Source organism: Grus americana, chromosome 20 (assembly GCF_028858705.1).
Source record: "Grus americana isolate bGruAme1 chromosome 20, bGruAme1.mat, whole genome shotgun sequence".
In the NCBI taxonomy this organism is placed as follows: Eukaryota; Metazoa; Chordata; class Aves; order Gruiformes; family Gruidae; genus Grus; species Grus americana.
This window is the reverse complement of record NC_072871.1, coordinates 3,496,824-3,523,057: the sequence shown is the minus strand read 5'-3', so window position 1 is coordinate 3,523,057 and position 26,234 is coordinate 3,496,824. Positions and strand designations below refer to the sequence as shown.

The 26,234-nt window shown below is 43.4% G+C and overlaps 1 protein-coding gene across 2 annotated transcripts in view; it reads right to left on the bottom strand.

Moving 5' to 3' along the window:
* Window positions 1-20,519, bottom strand: part of PAPPA (pappalysin 1) — a 180,187-nt gene extending 159,668 nt beyond the window's left edge. For both annotated transcript variants that reach the window (XM_054848963.1, XM_054848962.1), the window contains exon 1: window positions 20,099-20,519. In XM_054848963.1, the coding sequence (XP_054704938.1) occupies window positions 20,099-20,495 (397 nt within the window). In that variant the 5' untranslated portion in view covers window positions 20,496-20,519. The remainder of the gene's footprint in view (window positions 1-20,098) is intronic.
* Between the last annotated feature and the right edge of the window lie 5,715 nt (window positions 20,520-26,234).

Here is a 26,234-nt window from a genome sequence, read left to right as displayed (position 1 = left end):
TACCCCAGCCCCCACTTCCTTCCACAATAGTTAAATAATTCAAAGTCCAGAGTACTTAAGGCAACATCTCTGTCTATACCATTTCCAACACAGCTAAGAGGCCTCCTGAGGTCGCCCCCTGAGACGAGGAGTGGCTCATGCAAACCACCTGAGACTTGCTCAGGTGGCAACGTACTACTTAACCGAGCAAAAAGGGGATGTTTGCTGCTGCTATCAATCTAGCTGAATTCGCACCAGATATTATCATTTACAAGCAATGCAATAGGATTCAGATCCAAGACAGTAGGATGCAATTCTTTGTGTTCTGACATGAAAGACAAAATCGTCATCATGTAGAAATACAGAGTCTAATACAGTTATGCCTATTTAACGTTGAGAATTTGGCCCAAGGCTCTTTGCAATACCAAAATCTTTCTATTATTGCCATTTAGCATTAAATTAAGCATATATTCTTACTGTTTCTCAGATTCCCAGTCACTCACATGCTCAGTGAGATACCTTGAAGCCTGAAAACAGGGAGGTGAGAACGGCTAAACCAGCAAAACATGAATTTGTAGTGGCTGGTTAGTTATGAACATTACATAAATCCTTCTCTTCTGATAACAAAATCATGTAGGCTGCAACAGAGCAGCCACTGGCATGGACAATCATATTAGTGACACTTCACTGAACCTATTGTGAGAATATACCCGCTAACAGTATATAAGAGCTTACTGCAAATAGATCTGGTAGGCTGGGGTTAGTGAGAAATTATTAGATTGTGAGGATTTTGAGGTGTAAGCGAACACACAACACTGCATAACCAAATGGCACAGAGCAGCGAGCTTCAGTCCTTGCAGTATTATAACAGGGTCATCCTTGGACAGGGTACTGCTTTTGCAAGGGCTCCTTTGTATACAGTATCAGCGTAAACAAGTATTAGTGGGAAGGTTGGCTTCTTATCTAGATCTCCCTAAAGATTTCACAATAAAGCTGCAGAACCAGCGGAGACTGGTACTTGGTTAACAAACTGTGGCTGTTTGTGATCTAATAACTAGGTTTAGGCGGGCTTTTAGGTGGATAGCAAAAAGCACATCCTTTGCAAGGGTCAAACTTCAGTCCCTGATATAAAGTCTGGGACCAGAGGAACATTCCAGAGAACAAGGGTAAGGATTTTCTAATATCTACAAAACAATTTATTTCTCCTGCCTTGTTCTCAGAAACAACCAAATATTTTTGGTTGAAGCTTGGAAAACCAGTATGTGTCCATGTTATTAGAGACAATCATAACACATGCAGACATAGGGACAGTGTTAAGATAGTACAGGCAGGCTTTGCTTGGATGGTACTTAAAGTCATAAACTCTTCAGCCATCAGCATGTTCCTTCAGAGAATCATGGGTGTATGTCATAAATATGGGAAGCTTTGCATCAGGCTTGATTCAGACAAGAATTCAGGTTGATGGCTGCCAGTTTTAGACACTCTAGTGTGGCCCACTGATAATAAAGCAGAATTTCGTGTTTATGAAAGCCCAGATATCCTTCAAATACAGGAAATGGAAAGCCCTCAATAAGTTTGTTGGTTTGGCTCAAAGGGACATTAACACACCTCTCAACTTCCAAGCTTATCTATGCTCAGTGATCAGCAGAACCAGGTTACGAATTAACCGTCCTATTGTAGCTGAGGCAGTGTATTCACCTTTAGAGAAATCCAGCATTAACATCATTCTCACTTTAAAAGCAGATGTTGCAAAACACAGGGATACATATCGAGAGGCATGCATGAAAATCATCCATCTTTCACAGATGCATGCACAACGCACACAAAACTGGAAGCACACACAAATCTGCAAAAAAGGACATAAATACAATGGCACACCAGCAGAAGGGTCGCTCTACACACCCAGATGAATGTACCCAGCAACATGCTTGGTGGAATACACATTACCTCTGCTTCCACATCTCCTCCTCCTCCCTGCACTACTAGCCAAATACTGATTAGCGATCAAAGCTCTACAGAGACATTTTCTCTTGTGCATCCTAATACAGAGTGGTTTTCCTCCTTTTGTAAGTGTTAATGCTTGAGAGCAAACACAGAGACTATCTTCTACAGAAGGAACAGACACGTAAGTGCCATAACTTCCAGGCAATCTAAATGATAAAGTGGTATTTCTGGGGTCCTTTTAGAAAACAGCAGAGAGAATTGATCATAAACTGGGTCAAGACAGGTCAGCATACCTCAGAGCAGATCAGATGGCCAGAGCATCCCAGGAGGAAACGTCCTCCTGGAAGGATTATTAGGGGCACATCTGTGCCATCAGATGACCGTGCACAATACCCATCAGCTCACTGGGAGTTCAATATGGCATTTCCTTTCAAAATGTGCTTTGTGCCTGACAAGCACTGCAAGTCAATCAGCTGCAGCAGCGGCCAAGCCCATAGCTGTGCTGGAAAAACGCCCGACATGCTGCCCTGTGGAACCCCTCGATGGCCAGAAACATGGAGCAGTGAGAAGTGGAGGTCTATGCATGAGCTTGCTTGTGGTGCTGATCAAAATACACAGCCAGGACTGAAGGGGGGACAACACCACAGCTTGTTTTGCTTTTTAGAATTCCCTTGTCTCTGACCTTTACAGCAGCTTTAGGGCACCACTGGAACCAGCTGAGCAGTTACTACTCCCAGCTGCAAAGAGAAGAGCTTTTACACCATTGCACAATGCGTGTGTGTTTGGGGGGGGGGGGGGGGGGGGGGGGAGGTTAGGGCTGGAGAACAAAGAAGGAAATCTAGTGGCACCTAAATCAAACATTATGATCAATGAGGGAGTGGGAAGAGGACCTGGGGAGCGGGGACAACCTTACAACCTTTCGAGGATCAGACAGATGGCCAACATCCACATTATTACAAAAACAAAACAAAAACAAAAAATTCCATGAATGCAAACTAGGGCACCCTGCAAGGAGACTGTAAAAATCACATCATGATCGCTTAGACTTGTCTTTGTAATTGAGGGGCATTTCCACATGAAACAGTTCTAGTTATTTAATTGGATTTTGAGAACATTCTTGGGCAGATACTTTGTGAGTGCAAAACTGAGTAGTTCCAGTGCATTTACACTGATTTATACCATGCAAGGTCTTTGCCTCTGTGAGAATTAAATATCTTATTGTAAAAGCATCTTAGATCTTATCCAGACTCAAATATCTTATTGCATCTGGCTTTCCTATATGACTGCATCTTTCCTGTACTAATAGAAACAACCGAGGAATTTACCAACCTTAAAAGAAATGTCTCCCATACAACACAGAGAAGAGCATGCAGTGACAGCAGGCAGAATGGAGCTGATTGTGCCTGTTTTCTGCTGTCACTTTGGAAAGGGATCCGGGCCTTCTCTAATCATGACTGTTTCATGCCTCAAATTCCCCGCTCCATACTTGCATACAAGTTCCAAACCCATACACAAACCACAGAGATATTTCTGCTTTCTAGGAAACATCCTGCTGAAAAAACCTGCCTCTCTAACATGATATAACTATTATAGTATGCATTCCAGATAGGCTGTAGTCACCACATACTAACCTAAGTATATAATTTTAGAGCTCTATTTTTCTGCTCGGTTTGAATCCAATTTCATTTGTTTTTGTATGATTTTCCTCCTGGAAATACCTGAGCCTGTATTTCTGCTCTACAAGTATCAGTGATCACTTGATCCGTGAGCACAAATAAATAAGACACTAAAAGAAAATTCTCACATAGATACTCACGATGTCTTAGAAGTGTACAGAAACAAATTCACACCTATTAAACCAAAGGCTGTAGCTGAAAATTCAGCCTTTAGCTCTTAAAAGACAAGATGGGACAGCGATGGGCAGCCCTCCAAAAGGTCATAATTCTACTTCGCTTTCCATAAGCGTTGCCAAAGTCAAATGCTTCTCAAAAGTAATTGACCTTCTCAAGTCTGCAGAACTGGGAGAAAAATGTAGAAGAAACAAGCTACCTTGGAAGATTTTTGGCAATTCTTGTGTTTAGCTGAGCAGCAGGAAATATCGTATGTCCAACCTTTCTTATGTTATTTCAGCCCTTCCACTTCTGGTTAAATTTGGAACCAAAGAAATGAAGACTAACAAAATAGCATGTACATGTACTACTTTCTCTGTGCATAGGCCTATATGTGCACGTGGGTTTGAAGCAGCAGCATTTTGAGCACTTGGTTTAAATTTGGATTTTGAGGAACGGTCTCCAGCTGGGAATGGCTCAAACGAAATGAAATCCTGTCTCAGAACACCAATTACCTTCAATAGGTCTTTGGTCTATATTTTTTGTTTGCAACTCAGCCAAAGTCCTAGGAATAAGTCATTTCAACATACAGCCCACATACCCCTCTGGACTGCAGTTCTGCCCTGAGACTGCAAGACAGGCCACCCAGCAAGGAAATGACAAGCAAAAGTCATCTCAAGCTTATTCTCTGCTGTCTCATCCCCTTCTTTGTTTTTAATGGATGTCTGTGTATTAGCTTCACAGCCCTGACATTGTCAATGCTGCAGTTTCCAGAGGGAAACCTTGACTTTGCTCCCCGAAGGTTGTATTCTGGAGGTAAATTCTTGGCTTCATTGAAGTCAACAGTAAAACCCTACCTTCAATGACAAAAGATTTCAGTCTTGTTTTTCAGGTTCTTTTCAGACTAGCACACTGGACTGGGGAAAAGTCAAGTCGTTGCTCAGCACACCATTCTGGTTAAAGGTGACAAAATCTAAACAAGATTAACATCATATGAAACTAAGCCTGACAATTCCACTGTAGTGATGCCAAGGAAATCCTACAAACAGCTGGAGATATTATGGTGATTAGAAATATCCTACCAGTGTCAAGGAGAATCTGTAGAAATACTGGAAAATTAAAAGATTTCAAATTAGCATCCTAGTGGTACCTGTGCTTTACAGTTGGCTTCAATTATTTTTGCAGTAATAGCTGAAAATCCCAGGATAATCTGATGTTAGAAGCACTCAGACACAATATGGGTGATGACTGAATTAACTCCTCTTTAAAGACCTTGTAATTTGGAAATCCACTGAATTTTACTTTGGAAGTTATGGTGACAAATATTCCACCATTCTACTCAAAGGTTTTTCAATGATTGACACTCTCAGGGCTAAAATACTGCATTTTCACTCTGTTCTGAAGTTGCTTAGTCTCCATGTGCATCCATTGGATTTACTCATATCCTCTACTGTTAGATTTCCAACCTCCAATTATCAGATTAATATTCCCCAAACATATACTTAAAGATCATGCAATCAAGTCACCTCTTAATCTTCTTGAGTCAAATACTTTAAGACTTGTTACAAATCATATCATTATTGTCATTGTTAATTTTTTTTCTCTAAATCCTCTTGCATGCCACATCCTTCTTAAACTGTGGATACCAGAACTGGACAAAGTGCTTCAGCAGCAGCTACTCCAGTGTCACTACAAGGATAACACAACCTCCCCAATCCTGTTCAATGCTTCCTTGTTTACATAGCCAACGATGACTCTAAACCTTTGGCCACAGCATCACATTGGCAGCTCACATCTACATACTTTATCTATTCCAACAGGCAGTTACTCCTACACATTTAGCTTCCAGGTGAAAGACCCTTCCCCCACCATCCATCCTTTATGCAGGACCTCCCGCCTGTCTTTCTATATGTATGACTTCACATTTGGCTTTATTCTAATGCATACTGTTTGCATGTTCTCAATTTTTGAAAACACCCAAATGAGAGTCCTGTTTTGGTCATTGTTTACCACTCCCTGAACTCTGCAACATCTGCAAATTTTATCAGCACTGATTTTATGTTTTCTTGCAGGTTGTTGACAGAAAATATTAACTAGTAAAAAGCCAAGATTGCATTGTGCTGAATAGGAGGGAATGTGGCCAGAGTCACACTGTTCAGGCAACAACTCTGTTTTTCAGTAGGGGAAAATAAATACCTGTGATACTGATGAATACGAGCTTACACAAGTCAAGAGAAAAAAGATGGGACAAATAGATAAGTATGAGATTGGCAAGATAAACCCTCTGTCTTTTTGTCTCTTCGGCATTCCGCAACCTTAGTCTTCTCTTTATAGCAGCACAGCACTGCAGGGACCTAGCACAACCCTGGCCAACAGGACTTCTTGGATGAGCATTTCTTCCTTTTGGTACAATGGAGTGGCATTTGCCATTTACAGCATCATACATGATCAAAGCACTGTTGTTATTACCTCATCCTTACAGACAGCATCTCTCTGAGGGCTGCTGAGAAGCATTATCCCACCTTCACAGATGGAAAGGACAGAGCTGAAGGCACCTCAGAGCAATTGCAAAGTAAGAACTAAAATCCCAGAGCAACCTGTGCACCTCCAACCACTCTGCCACAACATAAGCAGCTTGAATTAGCAGAAGAGAGCGCCTGCTTCTCTCTCACACAGCAGTTTCATCGCTGCTCAAACAAACACTTTCTTTCTCCCAAAGCATCTAATCTATCACTGAAGGAAATCTCTGTTCTCCTCCTGAAACCACGAGCCAAAAAGAAACTTCTACCCTTTGCAACTGCCTCTGTTTTCTTCTCTGCCAGCTAGCCTCTGTCTCGCCTTTCCTTACAGAACATCTTGTTGCAATGCCCTTCTAGAATAATTTTCACATAAAAGCGTGTGCCTCGTCAAGCTTGCCGTGTCACCAGTGTTTGACAAGTGTCAGAGAAACCCCATAAAAGCCAGGCTGCGAGCTCGTCAGTGCAAAGGACACCATGTGTTGAACACATTGACAGTTCTCAATAAATAACATCCCTGCTGAACAGCTGGCTGGATTGCTTGGGTTTGGAAGAATGTTGGCCACATTGCCTACTTACGTGCATCCTCCTCAGTGATGCACAGAAGATCCTGTGCATGGGGAGCGGAAATACATCACTTCCAGAAGATACCAAAGTCTTTTAAAAAAAAAACTTGTATCTGAACACAAGTTTAGATCCTGACTCAAGGTTTATGGCCAGTTTCAGACATACGGATGTGCAATAATGTGTTGGTTTCTTGAAATAGGTGCAGGAGACGTTCATCCTGAGGGAGGGGAGGTGAGAGATGAGCGATGGTAGGAAGACCTATCCTAATCTCATTTCCTTCTTCCCTCCCTCTCATGAAATACATAGCTCCCATTTCATTTACTGCCTTCTTAAGTATTAGAGCACAGAAACTTAGAGGGCATGTTCACCAGAACAGTTTGGCCATCACAGCGTGACACAAAACACACGGTTGGGGCAGAAAGGCCCTTGCTTCTCTGCCTCTGCCAGCAGCGCTTGAGGCAGAGGGAAGAGGTTAGTCCAGTGCTCAGCCTCCTCGCTGCAAGGTGCCTTCCTCCATGGGTGCAAGTGCTCCTTGCCCACCTTTACTGCCAAATCCCAACCCTGCAGAAACCTTCGGAGAAGAAACACAGACCCCTCATAGTATCATTTTGCCTCTGTGAGATGCAGCTGCTGTTGCTTCCCTCTCTGGCCTGTTCTTTGCAGCCTGCAGGTGTTTGGATATGGCCATTTCCCAGTAAAACTGGTGGTATGCTGATGTTTAAAATAAAATAAAATAAAATAAACCCCTAGTATTACAGCGTATCGCTGAAGACCACCCCTGTTTGAGCATTGTCTCTGGTGAGACACAGAATGTAAACAGTCTGTACGATTAAACCATCTCAAGCAAGAGGACTTTGGGGAATTCCAGTCTTTCCCAGTGCAAAGAAGAGCAGAAGATACTCTGCTCTTCATTAATTCAGAGCTCTTCAAAGGGCAAGAATGAATCTCTCGGCTTTCCTCCTAGGAGGAACTGTTGATAGTTATCCTGGAATTCTTGGAGGAAGCTCACCAGTATAAATCAGGCCCATTTCTGCCCCTCTCCCTTTATTTAATCTGTTCACAGGCAAAGGGATTGTGCAACAACTGATAAACTTGGTCCATGCTGCAATATGAAATGCTCATTTCTGATTGTCTTTCCCCCCTGTTGGGGTGAGAGGTAGAGAGACCGCACTGGAATAGTCTTACAGATAAGGCTATTAATTACATGCCAGAAAATATTTGTACAATAAGAGAAACTGCTCTTTCAACAACAAGCAGCAGATAAGACTATTTTAAACCAGCCCATTTTAAGGTACAGAGATTCTGCCAGCTCTGGAAACCTTTTGTAATACATCTAAACCTTCAAGGCTCTTAGAACTAAAAGTGGGAGCACACCTTTCATATCTATTATATCTGTGCAAATTGCTTTATTCCCAATTTCCAAAGACACTGCTTACGGAAAAGGGGGAGCCTGGGACGTTGACATGAGCACTACATTGATAACACAACTCTGCACAAGTGAGGAACCACAGCCCTGACCAACTCCCAGAGCTTTTCTTTATTTGACGATTTTACATACGCATTTTGAATAGCCAGAAAGGCTTCTTAGAGGATCCCAGTCGTTCCTGGAAGGAAACAAACACATAATTCCCTCACCTCCTATCTGAGACCACCAAGGTGCAATAAAGGTAAACCCAGGAGCAGTCACAAGAAAATGGACTTTTTCTTGGGTTGCCCCTGTGCTACGAGGGGTTTGGGGGACATCTGGAGCAAGTTAAAGCATTTTGTGTTTTCCAGCTGACAGCACAATTGCAGTGCCTATCTGTCCCTTCCTCCAGAGCTCATGGTAACTACACAGCCCCGTGTGATCTACTTCCTTGGGTCCTGCTCACTCCTACCTCCTTATGCTGGTGGCTCCGTGAGGGAGATGTGTGACACCAGAAATATCAGCCTCGTGCTCAGACTACAGCAGGACAATTATCCTTTAGGCTATTTTAGTCCTTTTACAGCCTTTGCACAACTCAAGAGCAACAGTTTTGCCAGGAGCCAGAATCTAGATTTCAGTGTTTAAAAAAAACCCAAAACCACAAAACCCAACAAAATCAGCGGATTTATCAAGAAGAAATTCTACAAGTTCATTGAAGCTAGCCTCCCTGCTCAGGGTTCCTAAATACTGTCCATGCTGATTTTAAAGCAAATTGAGACTATAATTTTACTCCCTCTTTTTTCATTTTTTCCATGACGAAGGGAAACAAGAGAAAGACGCATAGTTAGACAGACAGGCAGACATCTCATCAAAGAAACTCCTACAAGCAGATGCAGAGTAGGAAACATCCAGCAACCCTGCTGGCTCCAACCCACAGCCTGGACCTGAGTGCGTGGTTGATTTTCATTAACTAACTTCTCTTCCTGTGAACTTCCTCTGAGGGTGTTTGTTTATAAACAGAGAAGGGGATATTATTGCTGGAGATGGGACAGTATGGGAGCGGGTGAAGGCGCTCAGGCCCACAAGACTGGAGAGCAGAGTTCAGAAGCGTTTGTTGCTGGAAACACCAAGGTCTCACTGTAAAAATGGTATACGGCCTAATTTCACAGTCTAGAGAGATTACGATAGGTATATGCAGAAAATGCTCCGAAAAGTAAAAACAACCTCACATTGTACAGACGTTTCCCACTGCATCACCATAACCATTACACACCCAAATTAAACCATCAACAGCGGTGACGGTGGTTAGAGGTTGTTCTCCATGACATCGGCTTCTCAGCTTGTTCATTTTCCCCATTGCATGCACTCTGTCTGCCTCAAATTCTACACGTTCATCGGTCTGGAGCAGCCCCCCTGATTTCCTCTCCAAAGGAGTTACTCTAGGTTTACATTGGTGTGTTCAACAGCAGAATCTGGCTTGTACTGCTCACCCTTCCCTCTGCCAAGTACATGTTTCAAAATCGTGTGCGTAATGCATTTAGTTAACATTTGCTTTGTCTCCCAGTACTCCTTTCCTCCCTGAACATCTCCATTCATGAGCTACAGCACAGGAGGCTTCCAATTCTTGTCTAGTTTACGCTGAAAATAATTCCCATTAAATTATCACTGGTGAAAGGTGCTGTTTTGACCTCAGAGAGGCTGCTCTGTTTATCCACAAGACAGATGTAATGTAAGACAGTAGTAATGCAAGCTCCAGATTTCAGCCTTAGCACCTCAGTCTGTACAAGCACAGATGCTGCTGAATTCAGAACAAAATTGTGTGGATTGTATGATGCACATCCTCCCTGTTGATGCTCCTGACATAAACAGCGTTTGTTTAGCCCTGAGAGCGTGCACGATGACCCTCCCCAAAACAGTCTGGGGCACTAACATGCTGTGTGCAAAGCCCCTTCTGCAGCCACCTGGTCTGTATTTAACTATAGGGTCAATGAGTTCTTTTTGCCCTTAATTAATAACCTGAGATATCCAGAGGCAGAAAGCTTAGCAGTTGCAACTTACATATTTTACAAGCTGTTTCAGCAAGCCAATACATTAATCAATGTGCAGATATATCAACAATATCAAAGTATTCCAATTTAAATAAGAGCACTCTGAACTAAGGGGCTTCGGTGATATTTGCTTTTCTCTCCCATTTTGGGCTGCATGCGCTGCTCCATTTGAGAAATACAGTAATTTATGCTGATTCAAACATCACCAGCATGTCTAGGTCGGAGATATTAATTCCAGACCATCTGATTTTCTGCCGTCTCCAAAAAGCTCATGTCACAAATGCCAGATGCCTTCTTCACCCGTCCCCCATGTTGCCAGTGCTTTCAACACTGTGACACCAGGTGAAAGACTTCGTAACCACCATCAGCTCAGTACAACAACTAACCAGTGAGGAACCCTCAGCAGCCACAAGGAAACATCCTACAGGAATTAGGGTGTGTTGTAGAGAACAACCCAGGCCGAGGAATAACTATCATTGCCCCTAAAAAAAACCCAAACAAACAAACAAACGGAGTTTAACAAAAGGCCAAGCCTGCTAGGATTTGTTTATACCTCTGTCACCAACACACAGCCGAATCTTGGACAAATCAGAGCATCCCTCTGTTCCTCAGTTTCCCTGATTTTAAGGGCAATGTTCTCTCACGCCTGAGAAACTTACCACCATCAGCAGCAGGATGTTTTGAGGCAGTTATCAGGACTACAAAACCACAATCTTATTACAATGATAAGGAAAATAACCATACTAGGATACATTAGAACAGGAGGAAAAAAACCCTACATTCAAAACTAAGTAACACTGGTAACAGTGAAGGCCTTTCCTTTCCATTTCTTTCCCTGTTTTAAATAAAACAAACAAAATAATGGTGATAAGATCTCTTCCCTCAATCCAATGGATGATCTTTTATGAATACGCTTCCAACACTAACAGCAGAGAATAGGCAAGGAAGAAAAGGAAGAAGAAAAGGAGCCTGCAGCTGATGCTTGGTGTCAGGAACAGAGCTGCTCTTCTCCCAATTCCATGACGACAGAAGACTCCTGGGAATCAGATGAGGGAGGGGAAGATGGGTCAGAGGAAAGAAATCCATATGGGAAAGTGATTTAAAGCAAATAAAGAGACAATAAATTAGATAAGGACAAGGAGGAAAAACACAGCAGAGGGGAGGAAGGAGAAGAGATAAAAGAGCCCTAAGTATCACTCAGAAGGAAGACTCAAGGAAAGCCTACCAGACCCCAGGAGTTAATCAGCAAAGAACAGAGTGGTTTTCTTCTCTAACACAGCAATTCTTTTGCTTTCATGAGCTGGTATCATATCTCTCAGATGCTGCTTCACCAGGCCAATTCCAGATGCTTCTCAGTTTCACTTCACCCTCGTTCCCTCTTTGTGAGAACAACTGCTCGCTCCTTGTTTGTGTACCGCTAGGATGGATATTAAACAGAACAATATCAATAATTCCCAGAAAACATGCATGAGCATATGCCTAAGCACACAAACACACAGCCTGCTTACCCTCTGTTCCCACAGCACTTCCAACGCGAGTTGGCTGAAGCCACCAACCTGCTGGCCACCCTTGGTCTGCAAGGAGGGGACACCACCCTCCTTTGGCAAAAGAAGATGAGAATTACAGAGAGTGCAGGGTTACCCACGGCACATGCTTGCCAGGGAGGAGGAAAAGCAGTAACTGTGCGGAGCAGGAAGAAGGGAAAAACGGGGGAATCAAGGACACCAGATAGTAGAGCAAGAACCGAGACTAGGATGGTGATAAGAGAGGGTGGAGGGATTGGACGGGAAAGTTATACACTTACATCACCCAGCAAAACAGAAAACCGGACAGCATGTTTTGAGTAAGTGCTCGTTTTAACATTAAAAAAAAAAAAAAAGAAAGAGAAAGGTTGAAAGAGACAGAGGCCAAAGTGGGATTTGGAGTATAGCAAAAACAACTAAAATAAACATGTCCCCTTCCTCTGGCCAACTTCTCTGACGTTAGGGCTTCGCAATTTTTCTTCTCTTGTATCCAAAGCAAGAAAGGACCACAAAATAAAGGATGTGAAAGCAAGGACCATGGAAGGGTCCAGGCTGCAGAGGAGGGATGCAGAAGACTCTCTGAAATTAGAGCGTAAGCCAGAGTCAGCCGAGGTCAAGGATATTTTTTCATGATCTTGAACAGGTTTAGGATCAAATCCATGTTGCCTGAGTAATCTAACATCATGAACCCAGCCCCGTTCTCATCATGGGATACTCTGACTTGTATTTAATGATGATACATACTGCACCCTCACTTGGTGCTGGCAACCTTACGGATGGTGAACAGTCCTCAGCTAAGCAAATTGTTCTGATCACTGTGAGCAAGGATAGTAGAAAGCAAAAGTCTGGGAGAAGATATTTACTCTTGCTCTCTTTTTAACTTGCCTTTTTGAGTTCTGCTCTGCTCATGTTGAGAGCAAGAGTACTTTGACTTCATGGCTGGCTTTGGGGAGAGTAAACTTTATAATAGGCACTAACATCAAATCAAAGCAGTTTACAAGATCTGCCACTTGTGTCAGAATATGTGGGGAAATAAACAAGCTGCTCTGCCTTGATCATTGGAGTTTAAATGCTCTATTGATCTGGGAAAAAAATCAAAGGTGCTTTGGAAATTGCGTGTGTGTGCACATGCATGCTCACACCAGAGAAAATGAAGAGAAATGTAGGGACAAGCAGAAATTAGCACAAGAACAATCAAGCATTTCTCCTCTACAGAAAACTGAAACAAAACGAAGATTCATACCCAGATGTCAGCTACCCCGAGGTAGGGAAATGCCCATAGAGCAATGTAAGTATAAGGTCAGAAGCAAGGTACACCTTCATTTTTAGAAGTCTCCTTTTGGGGAAACAAACAAACAGGACAGCGCAGTCCATTGTTCCGTGCTCAGAACAGGGCATGAAACAGAATCTAGGAAATAGAAAAGTCCAATATATTTCACGTATTTGAAATAGAGTAATACGTACTGATCATGTAAAGACAGTATTAAATGAAAAAATTGGTCATAATTAGAGGAGATTAAATGAAGAAAAAGATTATATTAGACTAGCTGATATAGTTGAGAGAAAAATGTAGAGGGTTTTGATTAAACAAGACTTTTCGGATCCATCTTCAGAATAATCTGGAATATAAGAGTTGAAGAAGTAAAAATGTAATAAAGTGAACGCGTTCATTCTTCCTACAACAGGATGTAGGAACTGCCACACGGACTAAGACCAGAGAAGGGTGGGAAATGTTTGATAAAATATTTTTCTCAGGAAAAAGGGAAATTAATCAAAACAGACTATCTGTGGGAAAGGATCAGTTTTGGCAAATATTCTAATTTAAAATTTCAATAGAAGTTTCATAACTGTCAAAACACCTGATTCTTTTTTAACTTTCTGAAAATAAGAAAGCTGATATCTTTTACCAGCAAATGTTTTTCTTTCTCATACTTAACACTTTCTAAACCAATGCTTTGGATTTTAGGTACTTAAGATGGTGTCAATCTGTCCTCCTCTTTTCCTGTCTTACATTAGAGTGGTGACTCTTGGTCTTAGCTAAAGATTTTTGGTTTATAGTAGAGCACTGGGAAATTTTCTCTGGCCTGTGCTACATCAGAACCTGCAAAGTGGATATTCTGTGAATGTTTGGACTAATTATGTGCTGTTATAGCCCTGACACTGCAGGGGACTGAATTTGGCAACCCAGGTGGTCCCTTCTCTGCTTCTGCTCCTATAATTTCTATCAGAGAAAAGAAATGAGGAGCTGAAAAAAACAACGGCTAAAATTGGAAACAAAACTATTATACGGGAACATTTCAGCTGACCCCAGCCATGGAGGGGTTTATTTTTGTTTTTTCAATATGTCTTTTTGAAAAAAGCCACTATATTTGGTTCTTTTTTCTGGCTCAGGCCAGCATGAGCAATGGAAATCCAAGGTGAAAGCGCTCAGTTAATCCCCTGGTCTCGAGAGCACCTAAACCCCATTGGTCCTGCAGTATGTTTGTGCTGAAGCTGCTCAGGCAGGCGTTGGGGCTGCACCTCTCTTGTAACAGACCTGGGAGCCTGGCACCTATGTCCTGACCAAGCCAGACCTGGGCTCCAAAGAAGGCATTTCTTCACCAAAACACCCTGCTCCACCCAGCTGGCATGCCCCTGCTGCCTTTAACCGGGGTCAGGCCCCAGTGACCAGGGAGGTGCCCGCCGGCAGTTCAGCTCTTTGCCGTTCGACGCACTCAGCCAAGGATCTCTCCCGCCCTTGGCAAAAGCTAATGAACACACAAAGCTCGTGGAGCGGCATCAGCAAACTCCTGGGCCCACTTTGAAAGTGGAGACCTGTCCTGTTCATCATGAGAAAGGTGAGAGGCACCTACCTTTGTGGGGGTGGTTGGGGTTAGGGTCCCAGGGTAGCCAGAATTGCCCCTCCCAACTGCTCCAGTGCTCAGTGAGGCCTCTGGGATTCAGGATTTCAGCGCGTCCCTCACTAATGCCCTGCGTGGCTGGGGCTGATGGTGGGCACCTCCGCCTCTGCTCGGCACGGCTGTGGCCTTGGGATCTCCTCGGCCATCTGCAACGCTCCCCTGGCACCGTGCAGAGAGGTGATGTGGGGACCCAGAGAGCAGCGATAACTTTCAGACACCTGAATCACCAACCAGGTCTGTCTTTCCACAATGGCTTAGCGTGCAAAGGCTCTCCAAGGGCTGCTTCTCACTCTCACCACCGAGACCTTCCCACCGCAGCTCTGCTCTTCTCCAGACGTCTCCGTGAATCCCTGAGAAAAGCCCCGCTCCTGCTCTCTCCCCCAACACCATCCCCTCAGCTTGCTTTCTGCCTCACATGACTTCTTCTAACTGAAGCAGGCTGGCTTGAAATAAATCAGGCTGAAATGAAGCTTGGAGAGGAGAGCTCAGCCTGGGACACATCTCCATACCTACAGGAGACAGCCATACATTATTTAGGAATCTAAATTTGCCATCCTTCACACACACAGAGTCAAATTTCCCTCTTTATTTTATTACCATTTTATTAATTATAGCAGCCTACATGTAAGTGCTTTAAGGGAAAAAAAAAAAACCCCAAACCCCAACTTTCTTCTAACTGTGCTGTTCTGACTCTAGTGTGTAACTTGTCAAAAGAATGAGACTAGTTAAAAGTGGAAATCATATGGAAAGAAAAATTCTTCTTGTTTTCCAGTTTCTGACTCCTGTCCCAGCTTCTGCAGGCTGAAGGAAATGTGCTGTTCAAACGCGAATATTTAGTAAATGACAAGCTATGCCATATTTTTTCAGTGGCCTATTAGTCACGCCTTATCCAGATCCATAAACATGAAGTGGCTAATCATCTGAACCCATCTACAGGGACACCAAAACCACACAGCTACCAGTAGCCTTCAGCAATGGTGTGTTGGAGACTTGTCACTCTGAAGGAACATCTGGGCAGGTGTTCAAGCTCCTGTCACTTTGGTCCAGCCATTACTCCACTCCGCCCATCATTCCCATCACCCTGGGACCTGGCACATGCCAGAGCTAATTAAACAACAGAACCACAAGCTTTACGTTTGACTTATTCTATAGTCCTTCATTCTAGTACTTCACTACAGATCAAAACAAGAAAATTCATGCAATTAAAAGACAACAGGCTGGTGAAGATGAGAAAATGCTGCATTATCTATCTACCAATTATTTTAATGCCTGTGAAACTCAGAGTAAACTCTCTATTGAAGATGCCCTTAAGTTCCCAACACACCTGCTACCAGAATCGGCTCTGGGGACAGGACCCAGCTCACCGATTCTATCTGAAGTGTATTAATTCAGTATCAGACTCCAGAACTTCAGAAGGGAACCAAATTAACCCTCAAAAGTAAACATATATTCTTAAACCCTGTGGAGGGAACAGACCTACGCAGTGTCAATTACATATCTTTGTAATTGCCCAATTATTGGACCCTGACACAGATGTTTCTCAGTCTCTCACATGCAAGAGCTGTGGCTTTAAGTGAGCTCCACTGTGCTGATTTTGGCACGTCTTTCCCTTTGGATTCTGCTGCAGTTTGATGTTCACCAAGGACCGAAGTTGGGAAAACATAGGCACTCCCTTACATATGAAGCTTTATTAAGTTGGGATCATGCTCTCTGTTGGCAGGCAGAGGAATAGAGAGACAGAGGAGAATGAAACCAGGGAGGGGAAAAAAAAAAACCCAAACCAAAACACAAATAACTTTCACTCTTCAGAGCAGGCACGCCTTCTTACTCCAGCTCCCGCTGCCGATCATTCATCCTGTTCCTCTCAGCTCCCAGCCAGTAAAGAGTCAACATCTCATTCCTACAAAAACATGAGCTATCCCACTCCTGAGCCATACACCAGAAAACACACTGACAGGGACTCAGGAGGATCCTGTTTCTTAGGATGGAGTTGCATTTCCACAGTAGAACTGAAATATCTTTGATTACAACAGAAGCAAGGTCAACGGTGCTTTGAAGCGTCTTATTTTGCATGGCATGTGTATTACCTAACTTGACTACAGTCTGGACCTTAACTCCTTCGTTCACAACTACAGACGCATTCAAAGACTCTACAGGGGAAAGTGCACAAACTTGCATGATTAATACCATGTGCACATGTGTGTAAGAGGGATGTACTGTGCTGTGTGGTAGGTACGCAAATCCCAGGAGTATTTGTCCAAAAACTATGTGGCCCAGGGAGGGAGGCAAGTACGCACGAGCTCAGAGCTGTCTCTGCTGGAGAGCCACACCACAGGAGCCGCACAAACGAAGCACAGCCCGGCTCCGAAAACGCTTCTGTGCTTTTGCGTAACACAGATCAATGGGTCAGACTTCTAGTTTCCCAACAGCTTTCCCTGACAAATGCCAGAACAGATATCAGTGAAGTCAAACAGGGCAGCAATAACATCACTGCCAACCAGCGTGAAAATTGGCAGAGCCTGGCACCAAGGACTGCCTATCATCAGAGACGGGGCATGGCCCGGCACAATGACGAACCCACTTAACAGCGCTGTAAAATTAGCCATTTATGAAAACAAATTGAATACTGCAGCAGAGGGTGACGTAAGGAGAGTTGGCTCCAGACAGAAACAGAAACTCCTGTAGCCTGGATTAGCAGAAGAGCTCCGTTATATCAGAGCTCAGGCATAGAAGCTGATAACAACTTGGGTCCTACATGAGATTGTTAACAGACACAACAGGCTTCCCCTATAGACACACATGTGGGTCCTATACGATTTGCACTGACTATATGCCAGCAAGGAGGGATGGAAGGGAAGCAGTCAGCACAGGCAGAAGGTGGGGGGCAGAAAAAACCTGAAGATACAAGGAGGACTGCAAAAAAGAGGTGTCTTCCAGTCAGTCCTGCCCTCTCCCTCAGATCTGTACAATCACACGGCTTCCCACTTTGCAACTGGGATGGAAGTTGGGGAGAAACTCACTTCTGGCACCGTCAGCAAATCTGACGCAGTCCCTGACCCCTCCCAAACACCCAGAATGGCTCCTGACTTCAGTGGGGTCCTACAGAGGCAACTCCAATGGCAGAACAGGGCTCCTGAGTCTGTCACATCCCAAAACAGTGAAAATGAGAAGCCAAGAGTTTTGGCAGCCAGAGCCCTTATTTCCTCATTGAGGAAAGCGTAATCTCTCCCTAAGCTTGCTGCAGGTCTGGGAGGCTGTGGTGTGCGGAGGATACTCCAAGTGAGTTCCTCTTGGACCTCTTCCAGGTGTTTACACACAGAGCCAAACCTGGCTCCTCTTCAAGAGTGCGTGCGGGGGGGGAGGGGGAGCTTAAAAATAAAATAAAAATCACAAAGTCCTCCCGAGCTAGGCTGCAAGCTCTACGGTGCTAAACTGGGGCATTTCTCTTCATTTTTCATAGTGGAATGTTATTTCCATGCATAAAATGGGTCAAGTGTTTTATACAGGCAACAACCCAACCTCCCCCATCCAATTGAAGTATTTTACTACACATGATCTTTGTGTGTGTTTGTTTAGGTTCCCTGTTGTGTGAATTGGAGATACTTGCACCAAAGATGGAGACAGGGTCTTAGGTGTTGGATTAAACACATTAAAAAACACACTGACCGTGTTTTGCCACTGATGAGATCCGTGTAAACCCAAATTCTGCCTTCCCTAACTTGAAAAGGAAGCACTCTGAGCCCTGGGGTTTAGGTTAAGATTGGGAACCAGAAGAGTGGAGTATGAGAAAGCCAGGGGAAATAAAGCAAGCAATAATCTATTTCACCTAGGAAATTACTCATCTGCCTGTCCTACTAAAGGCAAAAGGGACCAGCCCATGCCCAGCACCTCCTGCCCACCCCAGCAGCCGCACACCCCTCGCATCCCCCTCACAAGTGAGCAGAGCAGCTGGGATTGGGGAAAGTTAAGGCAATGCACTGCTGAGTTCATCTTCGGTTTTGTTTTCCTTAGGACAAAGCAACTTTCTTGCGAGACGACAGTCGCGCAGGTCAGGGATGGGGCAGCGGAGATGGAGAAAATCGCAGGAGGAGGGCGGTAGGGCAGAGGCGGCCGGGCTGGTGCGGAGCAACCGCGGTACCACCGGCACCAGCATCCGCTGCCTTCTGGTGGGAAGTGACTCCAGCTAAGGGGAAAGGGGAAATCCTCCCTGTCTCTTTAAGGCATCCTAGGACATGGAAACTTTGTACTTTCAGGGAATCTCCTTGCCAAAAGAACTGTAAAACATGTCTTCCTCTCCCCCCCCCACGCCCCCCCCGGTTTCTCTTTCTGACTTTTTTTTTAAGGGCATTTCCATTTTCTATGACTTCCTTCAGAGCAAAGATGGATGTGGCAACGTTTATAAGGGTTTGTAACCCTCTGAAAAGTATCCGATTTCACGACAACTTCGCTGCACTTTATCACTAAAGCGGGGAGAGGGCGGGAGGTGGCGGGAGGGAGGGGGAGAGGGAGCGAACGTGGGGGGAAAGGACCCAAATTCATGATGGGCTCATAAAATTTAAATTTAAAAAGTGCAATATTGCTCATTATTGTTCAGCTCAGAGAGCTTAGACTGGTAGCTGCTTTGAGTACTAAATGATTTTATAGGGCTATTTGACCTTACAATCATTTGTGTTACACTTGCCATTGCTAAGGGGAGACAAAAATACTCAACACATCCTCTAGCTGCAGTGCTAGTCCCAGCCCTAGCTGAGTGTCGAGGGGTTGGGAACTTTATAAACTCATTTGATTCATCTGAGGTTTCACAATAGCCAAAAGTTCCTTTATAGCTTTTTGGAAACCACATGCTAACATTGCGTCTACAAAGGTAACAGTGAAGTAGACTAAAGAGCTAATAAAACTAAGGAAATCGTATAGGGACCTTAGATATGCATTTCTTTGCAGCCACACACTAGACAGACACATTTCTTTTCATACATACATACAAGCTACTTTCAAATGCTCTATTTACAGGTTTCCAACCTGGAAATTAGGTAAAAACCCACCGTAAGAGCACTCTCTGTTATCTGCACCTTAATCCGTACACACAGAAATAAAGAAACTACCCAGGATACTGCCATTTCCCTATGCAAAAGTTTACATAACTTTTTCTGCGAGCACACACTTTCAGACAGTTTGCTGAGCCCTGGTATTTCACCAAATATATATAATAAACGCACCCGAGCGAGTTTCCACATGCACTCCCATATATCTGTATGTTGCAAGGCACACACGCACATTTAAATGTACACACACATATACTATACACACGCACGCCTACAGCTGGCTGTTCTGCCGGCTCCCGAAACGTAAAAGGGATGCTGCAGCCACAGGCACGACGAAGTACCTACCTGCAATGACAGCCGGAGATCTCTGTCCTCCTTCAGCTTTCAGCCACACTTGCAAAGTGAAGGCATCTCGGGGCAGCTCAATATCTGCCTTCAGCCGCAGCTGATCACCTTGTCCACTGAAATAGAGCGCCCTGCTCGGGGTAAGGGACTCCTCTTCGTCCTTTACCTCCCGCTGTTGCCTCCTGCGGGGGACATGCCCAGGCTCCAGCCCAGCAGTGGAGCGCCTTCCTCGGGCTAACCTGGTGGCACAGGTGCCCGGGGCAGTGTAGCGGAGCTGGCGGCTGTGCCTGGTGTCCCTTCTTGCCCTGCGGGAGCGCTCGTCCATCCCACATTCGGGTCCACTGGCTAGGGCTGTACAGAGAAGCGCAAGAGGCAGCAGCAAACTCCAGAGCTGCATTTCCAATCTTCCCCCCCCTTCTCCCCTGCAAATCCTCCCGATCTGCCAGCTTTGGGCTCCTCCTTGCCTTGACTTTCTTCTCTTGTTCACCCTTCTTGGTATTTGCTCTTTTTATAACCCTTCTCAGTTGCTTTTTCTTTTCTTTTTTTCTTTTTCTTTCTTTCTTTTTCCTGCTTATAGATTATTTTTTTCCTTAAAACACATAAAAATAAAATAAATCAAAACTCCTCCTTGGTTGAAATGTATTTCTCTGTTCTTCCTCCTCTATCTGTCTTCTTCTCCTCTATTCCTCCACAGCTGGAATTCCTCTCTCTCTTCTTTTCTCTGCTGGATTTTCTTCCCTTTATTTTTTTCTTCTTAAAAAAAACACACACACACTCTCACACACACACAAAACAAAACAAAAAAACAAAACACCCCCCCAGCTTTCTCCAAGACTCAGACCCACTGATTTCCCTCCCCCCCAAAGATGCTCTAATCTATTTATTTTTTTGGCCTCCTTTATAACATAAGCCACAACCCCCTCCTTCCCCCCAACCTCCCCCCCTCCCTTCTTCTCCACAAAATGAAAGAAAAGAGAAAAAGCCCCTCAGAAGATGAGTAAACAAGAATATGCTAATCTACTCTAGGGTGCTCCACCTTCCCAATTGAATGATTCCCATTAAAACTGCAGGGATCATGACTAATCAATCAGCTTGAAGGAGCAGATAGCTCCAGAGGTTCAAACACTTTTGCTGTTTTCTTTTTCCCTCCTTCTTTCCCTCTCTTCCTCCTTCCCCCTATCACTTTCCCCCCTCTTATTTATTTTTTAAAGAAGACAATCAAGATGAATGGATCAATGTGACAAAAATCCTGCACCCCCCTTTTTGCAATCTCCCCAGCTTTCTTTCTCAGTCCAGTCCAAAACACACATTCCTATTTTTTTTTTTCTTGGCAAAAGAGAAAGCTATTTCTCCTCTCAGACTCCCCGTTGCACTTTGCTGGTAAACCTTATGCTCCTCTGCAGCACATAAAGAGTCTTGAAACTTGAGTCTCAGATATTTTTTAATTGCTTTCTTTCTTTCTCTCTTTTTCACTCTCTCTCTCTTTTTCTAATTCTTTCTTTTCCTCTTATTATTTTCTTAAAGTTATGCAATCAGCCAGGCTCCCCCTTTTGTGGTCCCCCTCAGGGCAGTTGTGTGCAGCTAATCCAAATGTTGCATCAAAGGTCCCCATCGAATCATCAGGAGCTAAAAGGAGAGAAGCTTTTTGAAGAGCATTTGCCTTCCAGAAGCTGTAGCAACAGAGCAGGATTTGGCTTTTGAATGCTCCAAAGACTCCTGGGTTTTTTGAAATAATTAAAAAAAAAATATTAATTTTATTGGTGGGTTGAGTCAAAAAATCCTCTCTCAATATTGCTAATTTTTCAGCCTAAGGATTCAGCTCCCCTGGTTTCCCTGGCTTAGTTGTAGCCACAGGTAAGATTCTGGCTGCTTGCTGGTTTGTAGATCTCTGTTTCTGAGCTGGGACGTTTCTTTTTTTTCTCCTTTCTTTTTTTTTTAATATTTTTTTTTCACTCTTGAAAGATCTCAAAAGCTCCCCCTGATGGCAACAAAAAGGATTTTTCTAAGTACTTAATAAGTGGAAATGACTTAGCAGTAGCACGCTCTGAATCTACGGGCCACTATTCCACTCAGAAGAAGTGCAGTAGAACCCACTTAAATCGCACCAAATTCAGTCACTAACCCAGTAACCCACATCATCCTCCTTTTCCATCGCAAAAGTAACAATTGTCACACCTTACTTTCTTATAAACTTTTAACAGCAATCACGTAAGAAAGTTTTCCTGAGACTGTAATCTTCCTGCTTTTGCAGATTACTCTGTTAGTATGACTTTGTGATGCCTACTAACACTTAAAATATATATGATATAATTAATGAAAGTTAATTTTTCAACAAGAAAGAGTTGTTGCATGTTTGCAAGACTTCTGGGAGATGCTTTTTCAGTTCCTTACTAATTCGCAAACGCTCAAGAATGTACAACTGGCGTTTTCAGAGATGTTGGATATATCCACAAAGTCCCACCAGAAGACAAGCTGACCAGCCCCTTTCTAACCGTACCGGCCTTCCCTCCACAACAGCTCTACTTACAAGACAGACACGAAATACTGGCAACATCTCCAAAGTTTTCACTAGAAGACCTCAAAGCAATTAAGCCTCTCAACAACCAAGAGGAAATTGTTAGCTAAGAAACAAACTATACCACGGTCTAAACTCCCATACGTGTCCCGAAGAACTCTGGAGGGTTGCAAAAAAACCACCTATGCGTACGTGCCTGCTTGGCAGAAAAAAATCTAAGATCAGAGCTAAAGTACTACACTTTACTATTCTAATTTAACACATAGAATACAAGGCAAATAAAACAAAAAAAATCAAAAATTTAAAGTGAACCTGTTCAACTTCAAATAAGAGCTAAACCAGGAAGAGTCCTTCTGCTTTCTCCAAAGTCCCCGGGAACTTTGCCCACATCGCGTCTGGAAGAACAGGCTCTTTAACTTGAATAACACAGTTCCGGTTTTTCCAGTGGAAAAAGCTAATTCTGTGAAATCACAATGTTTCTTAGGGACATTATGATTTGGCTGAAATCATCAAAGAAAATTATTGAAACATTTCAATTTGATGGCACTGCACCATTTCATTTTGAACATATTTGACCTTCTATCTCTTACAATATCACTGGCAAAAGAAAGGGCTTCACTGCGACCAAAACACAACACTTCAATGCATCAGACTGCAATTACACTAACAAATACTGGGGTATTCTTGCTACAAAGGAAGGGCCCAAAGCTCAGCTTTCTGTATTCACAGTAGACAGAGAAAGTAGGAAAAGATGGAATTTACCATGAATTACATGTTCGATCAGTATTATTTCTAAGACATAGCAAAAGCATAAAGAAAATGTGACACACAAACTCTTGAGTCCTGAGTGATAAAGAACAGAGAGTAGAAGAGATGTGATTTTAGGAATAGCGAGTAAATCTGGGATTCCTTAAGTCTGTGGGTCAGATCTAACTTCCCTGACAACAGATGAAATTCTACCCTGCACAGATGGACATTTATTCTCTGCTTAAGCCAGTACTTAAGTGATGTACGGGCCTTCTGGCAGAGGGGTTTCTACCCAAGGAGAATAATCCTCCTGTTGAACTCGAGTGGAGTATTCTCCTAAGTAAAGGGAGCAGGATATTGTCCTGCATCTAGAGGTATTTTCACAAGAAAAAGGAAAAAAAAAAAGCACCAAACCCTAGATACACATATAGAGACAAGAATTAAAATAGATATTTATGATATTATGCCAAAAAAATAGCATTGAGCTACATGCTGTATGCGGTCATTATAAGTAGAAATACTCAGCAGGAATCTTAGCTGAAGCTGCCAATAACTCCCAGGTTCAAGACTAGAGCTGAGTGAATAAATCATAACAAATAATGGTTTTGTCAAATTTCGACTTTTTTTCTCCTATTTGCAAGCAGACTGCAAAACCTCTCAAATATGTTTGAAATTATATGCCCATTTCTTCTTTGTATTTAGTATTTCTCTAAGGCCAATTAGCACACAATTTACTGTAATGTACACATTTTCACATTTGTTCTGTGTTAATTAGGCAAGGAAGTCACAGAGCATTATTTTTGGCTCCCTGGAGGTCAAGTTTAATCACTCATGATATAGTAAAACTACAAATTTTGCATATGATGGGAGATTCCACCATTTGAAACTCTCATTGCGAAAAGCAGCATTGGCTCTTCAAATTACTCACATGAAGGTCAATTAAAAACAATGTTTCTTGAAAGTCGAGCTGAAAAGTCTGCCAGTTACAGCTGAATTGAGGCCCTACTATTTTGGGCAAGTATTTGTACATATTTGTCCTCACTGTGCACAACTCCATCAATCACAGCAGAGGTTTGCATGGTTTTTACCCCTCACCGATATCCCAATCAAGTCTCTCCAAACTTGGCTTGGCTTGAGGATCGCTGAAACGCAATCCAACAGCTACTCTGTTCAGAATCAGACAGGACCCAGACAGCAGATTTTAATGCAACGTGTTGGATTCAGGGAATATTTTATGCAATCAACAATGGTATGATAGGAATCACACTGCCTCCACAGAATAGCGAGGAATGAAATCCAAAGAGACGAGAATAGCTTCAAAGAAAAAGGGATTTGGGCATTCTGGGTTGTGAATCCCATGAAGTCCAGCACCTCTTAGGAGACAGAGCCACTTGCTTGGTGTCAAGACGGTGAGACAGGGTTGCATTAGGTGAGACAGGGTTGCGTACAGGTCCTCGTGAGCACAAGAAAACGCAGAATGCTAATAATCGAAAAACCAACAATAAAAAAATGTCAAACATGTTCAGTCCTGGAAAAGATTTAACAGAAGACCTAATTGGACTCAGTGTAAATTCGCCAGGTTTTTAAATGTTTTCTCTATCTGTCCTTCCTCCTCCTATTTTAAAAAGGAGGAACAATCAAAAGTCTGTGTGCTGCCTTTACTGTTGCACTCCATACTAATAACAATCCTGATTTTAAGGGTCCTTTATAACTATTGCCTGCATACTCATGATTCCATAAACTACACTAACTTGAGCAGAAATCAGAACACCAGTACTACATCACCTTTACTAGCGGATAAGAGCTTCTTCTACTGCTGTTCCAACCAGTTGTCCCATATGTAAAATACATGCGATGTTAATTTATAACAATAAACCAGCTTCACATCAATTTGAAATATACCACTTAATCTAGAAAAGTTTACTGAACAATTAAGGAGGGCAATAAATGACAATCAAGACTAAACATATAATTGATGACTTTATGAAGGTATCAGTAATTTTATAAGGTAATTTGCAGTCAGTGCCTATAAATCCCTATTTAAACCAGGCATACCACTCTTTTTTGCCCTGCAGAGAGCTGTATTTGCTAACAATACTGATGCCTGTTTGCCTGGAATTCGGTTACTTTATCCTTCAAATTTCCCTCATGAAATATCATATTTCCAGAAAAGTTACATATTCTTTGTATTTTTTTCACCACATTCTTGAAATACATTCTTGGGGGTGGGGCAATAATCTCTATTCTACAACATTGTGGTGGGAGCAAAAACACACTGTACATGATGTAAGCAACGCGGCACATTCTTCCTCTTCAATTAAACCATGTAAATGCTGGTTAATTCAGTGGGTCCATTTTAATTTGGACTGTATACTGTAATTCTGGGTGTTTCGGATAGACTGCCCGGCTGAAATCTTTGCTCAGGTGTGAAGAGGAGAAGAACCACCGGAGTTCACCGACATGGTGCCCAGTCGCCACTCCAAGGCCACGTCCCTGTGACCCAAGACGCACACGTGAGGATGCACGAGGCTGATGTGAGCAGCCCCAGTGGATCCCATGGGGCAACTTTGGGGCCAAGCCCTTTACCTCTCCCTTCTGCAGGGCCACATCCCGATCAGGGAGAGCACCACACAAGCAAAGGAGGCAGTCTCCTAAATCAACAGACTGATGGGGGCAGCAAAATCACAGCCTAAAGCAAAAGATACTGAGAGGAGGAAGGACCTCCTGGGTCTCAGCAAGTGCCCACAGCACCATGCCCAGCCGGCCCCATACCACCGAGGTGCTGAGGGACATCCCCGTGCGCCCGTGGCAGGAGCGAGCTCCCAGCTCCCCAGGCCCTCCTGGCATTGCCCCTGTATCAAAAGCCCTGCTTGG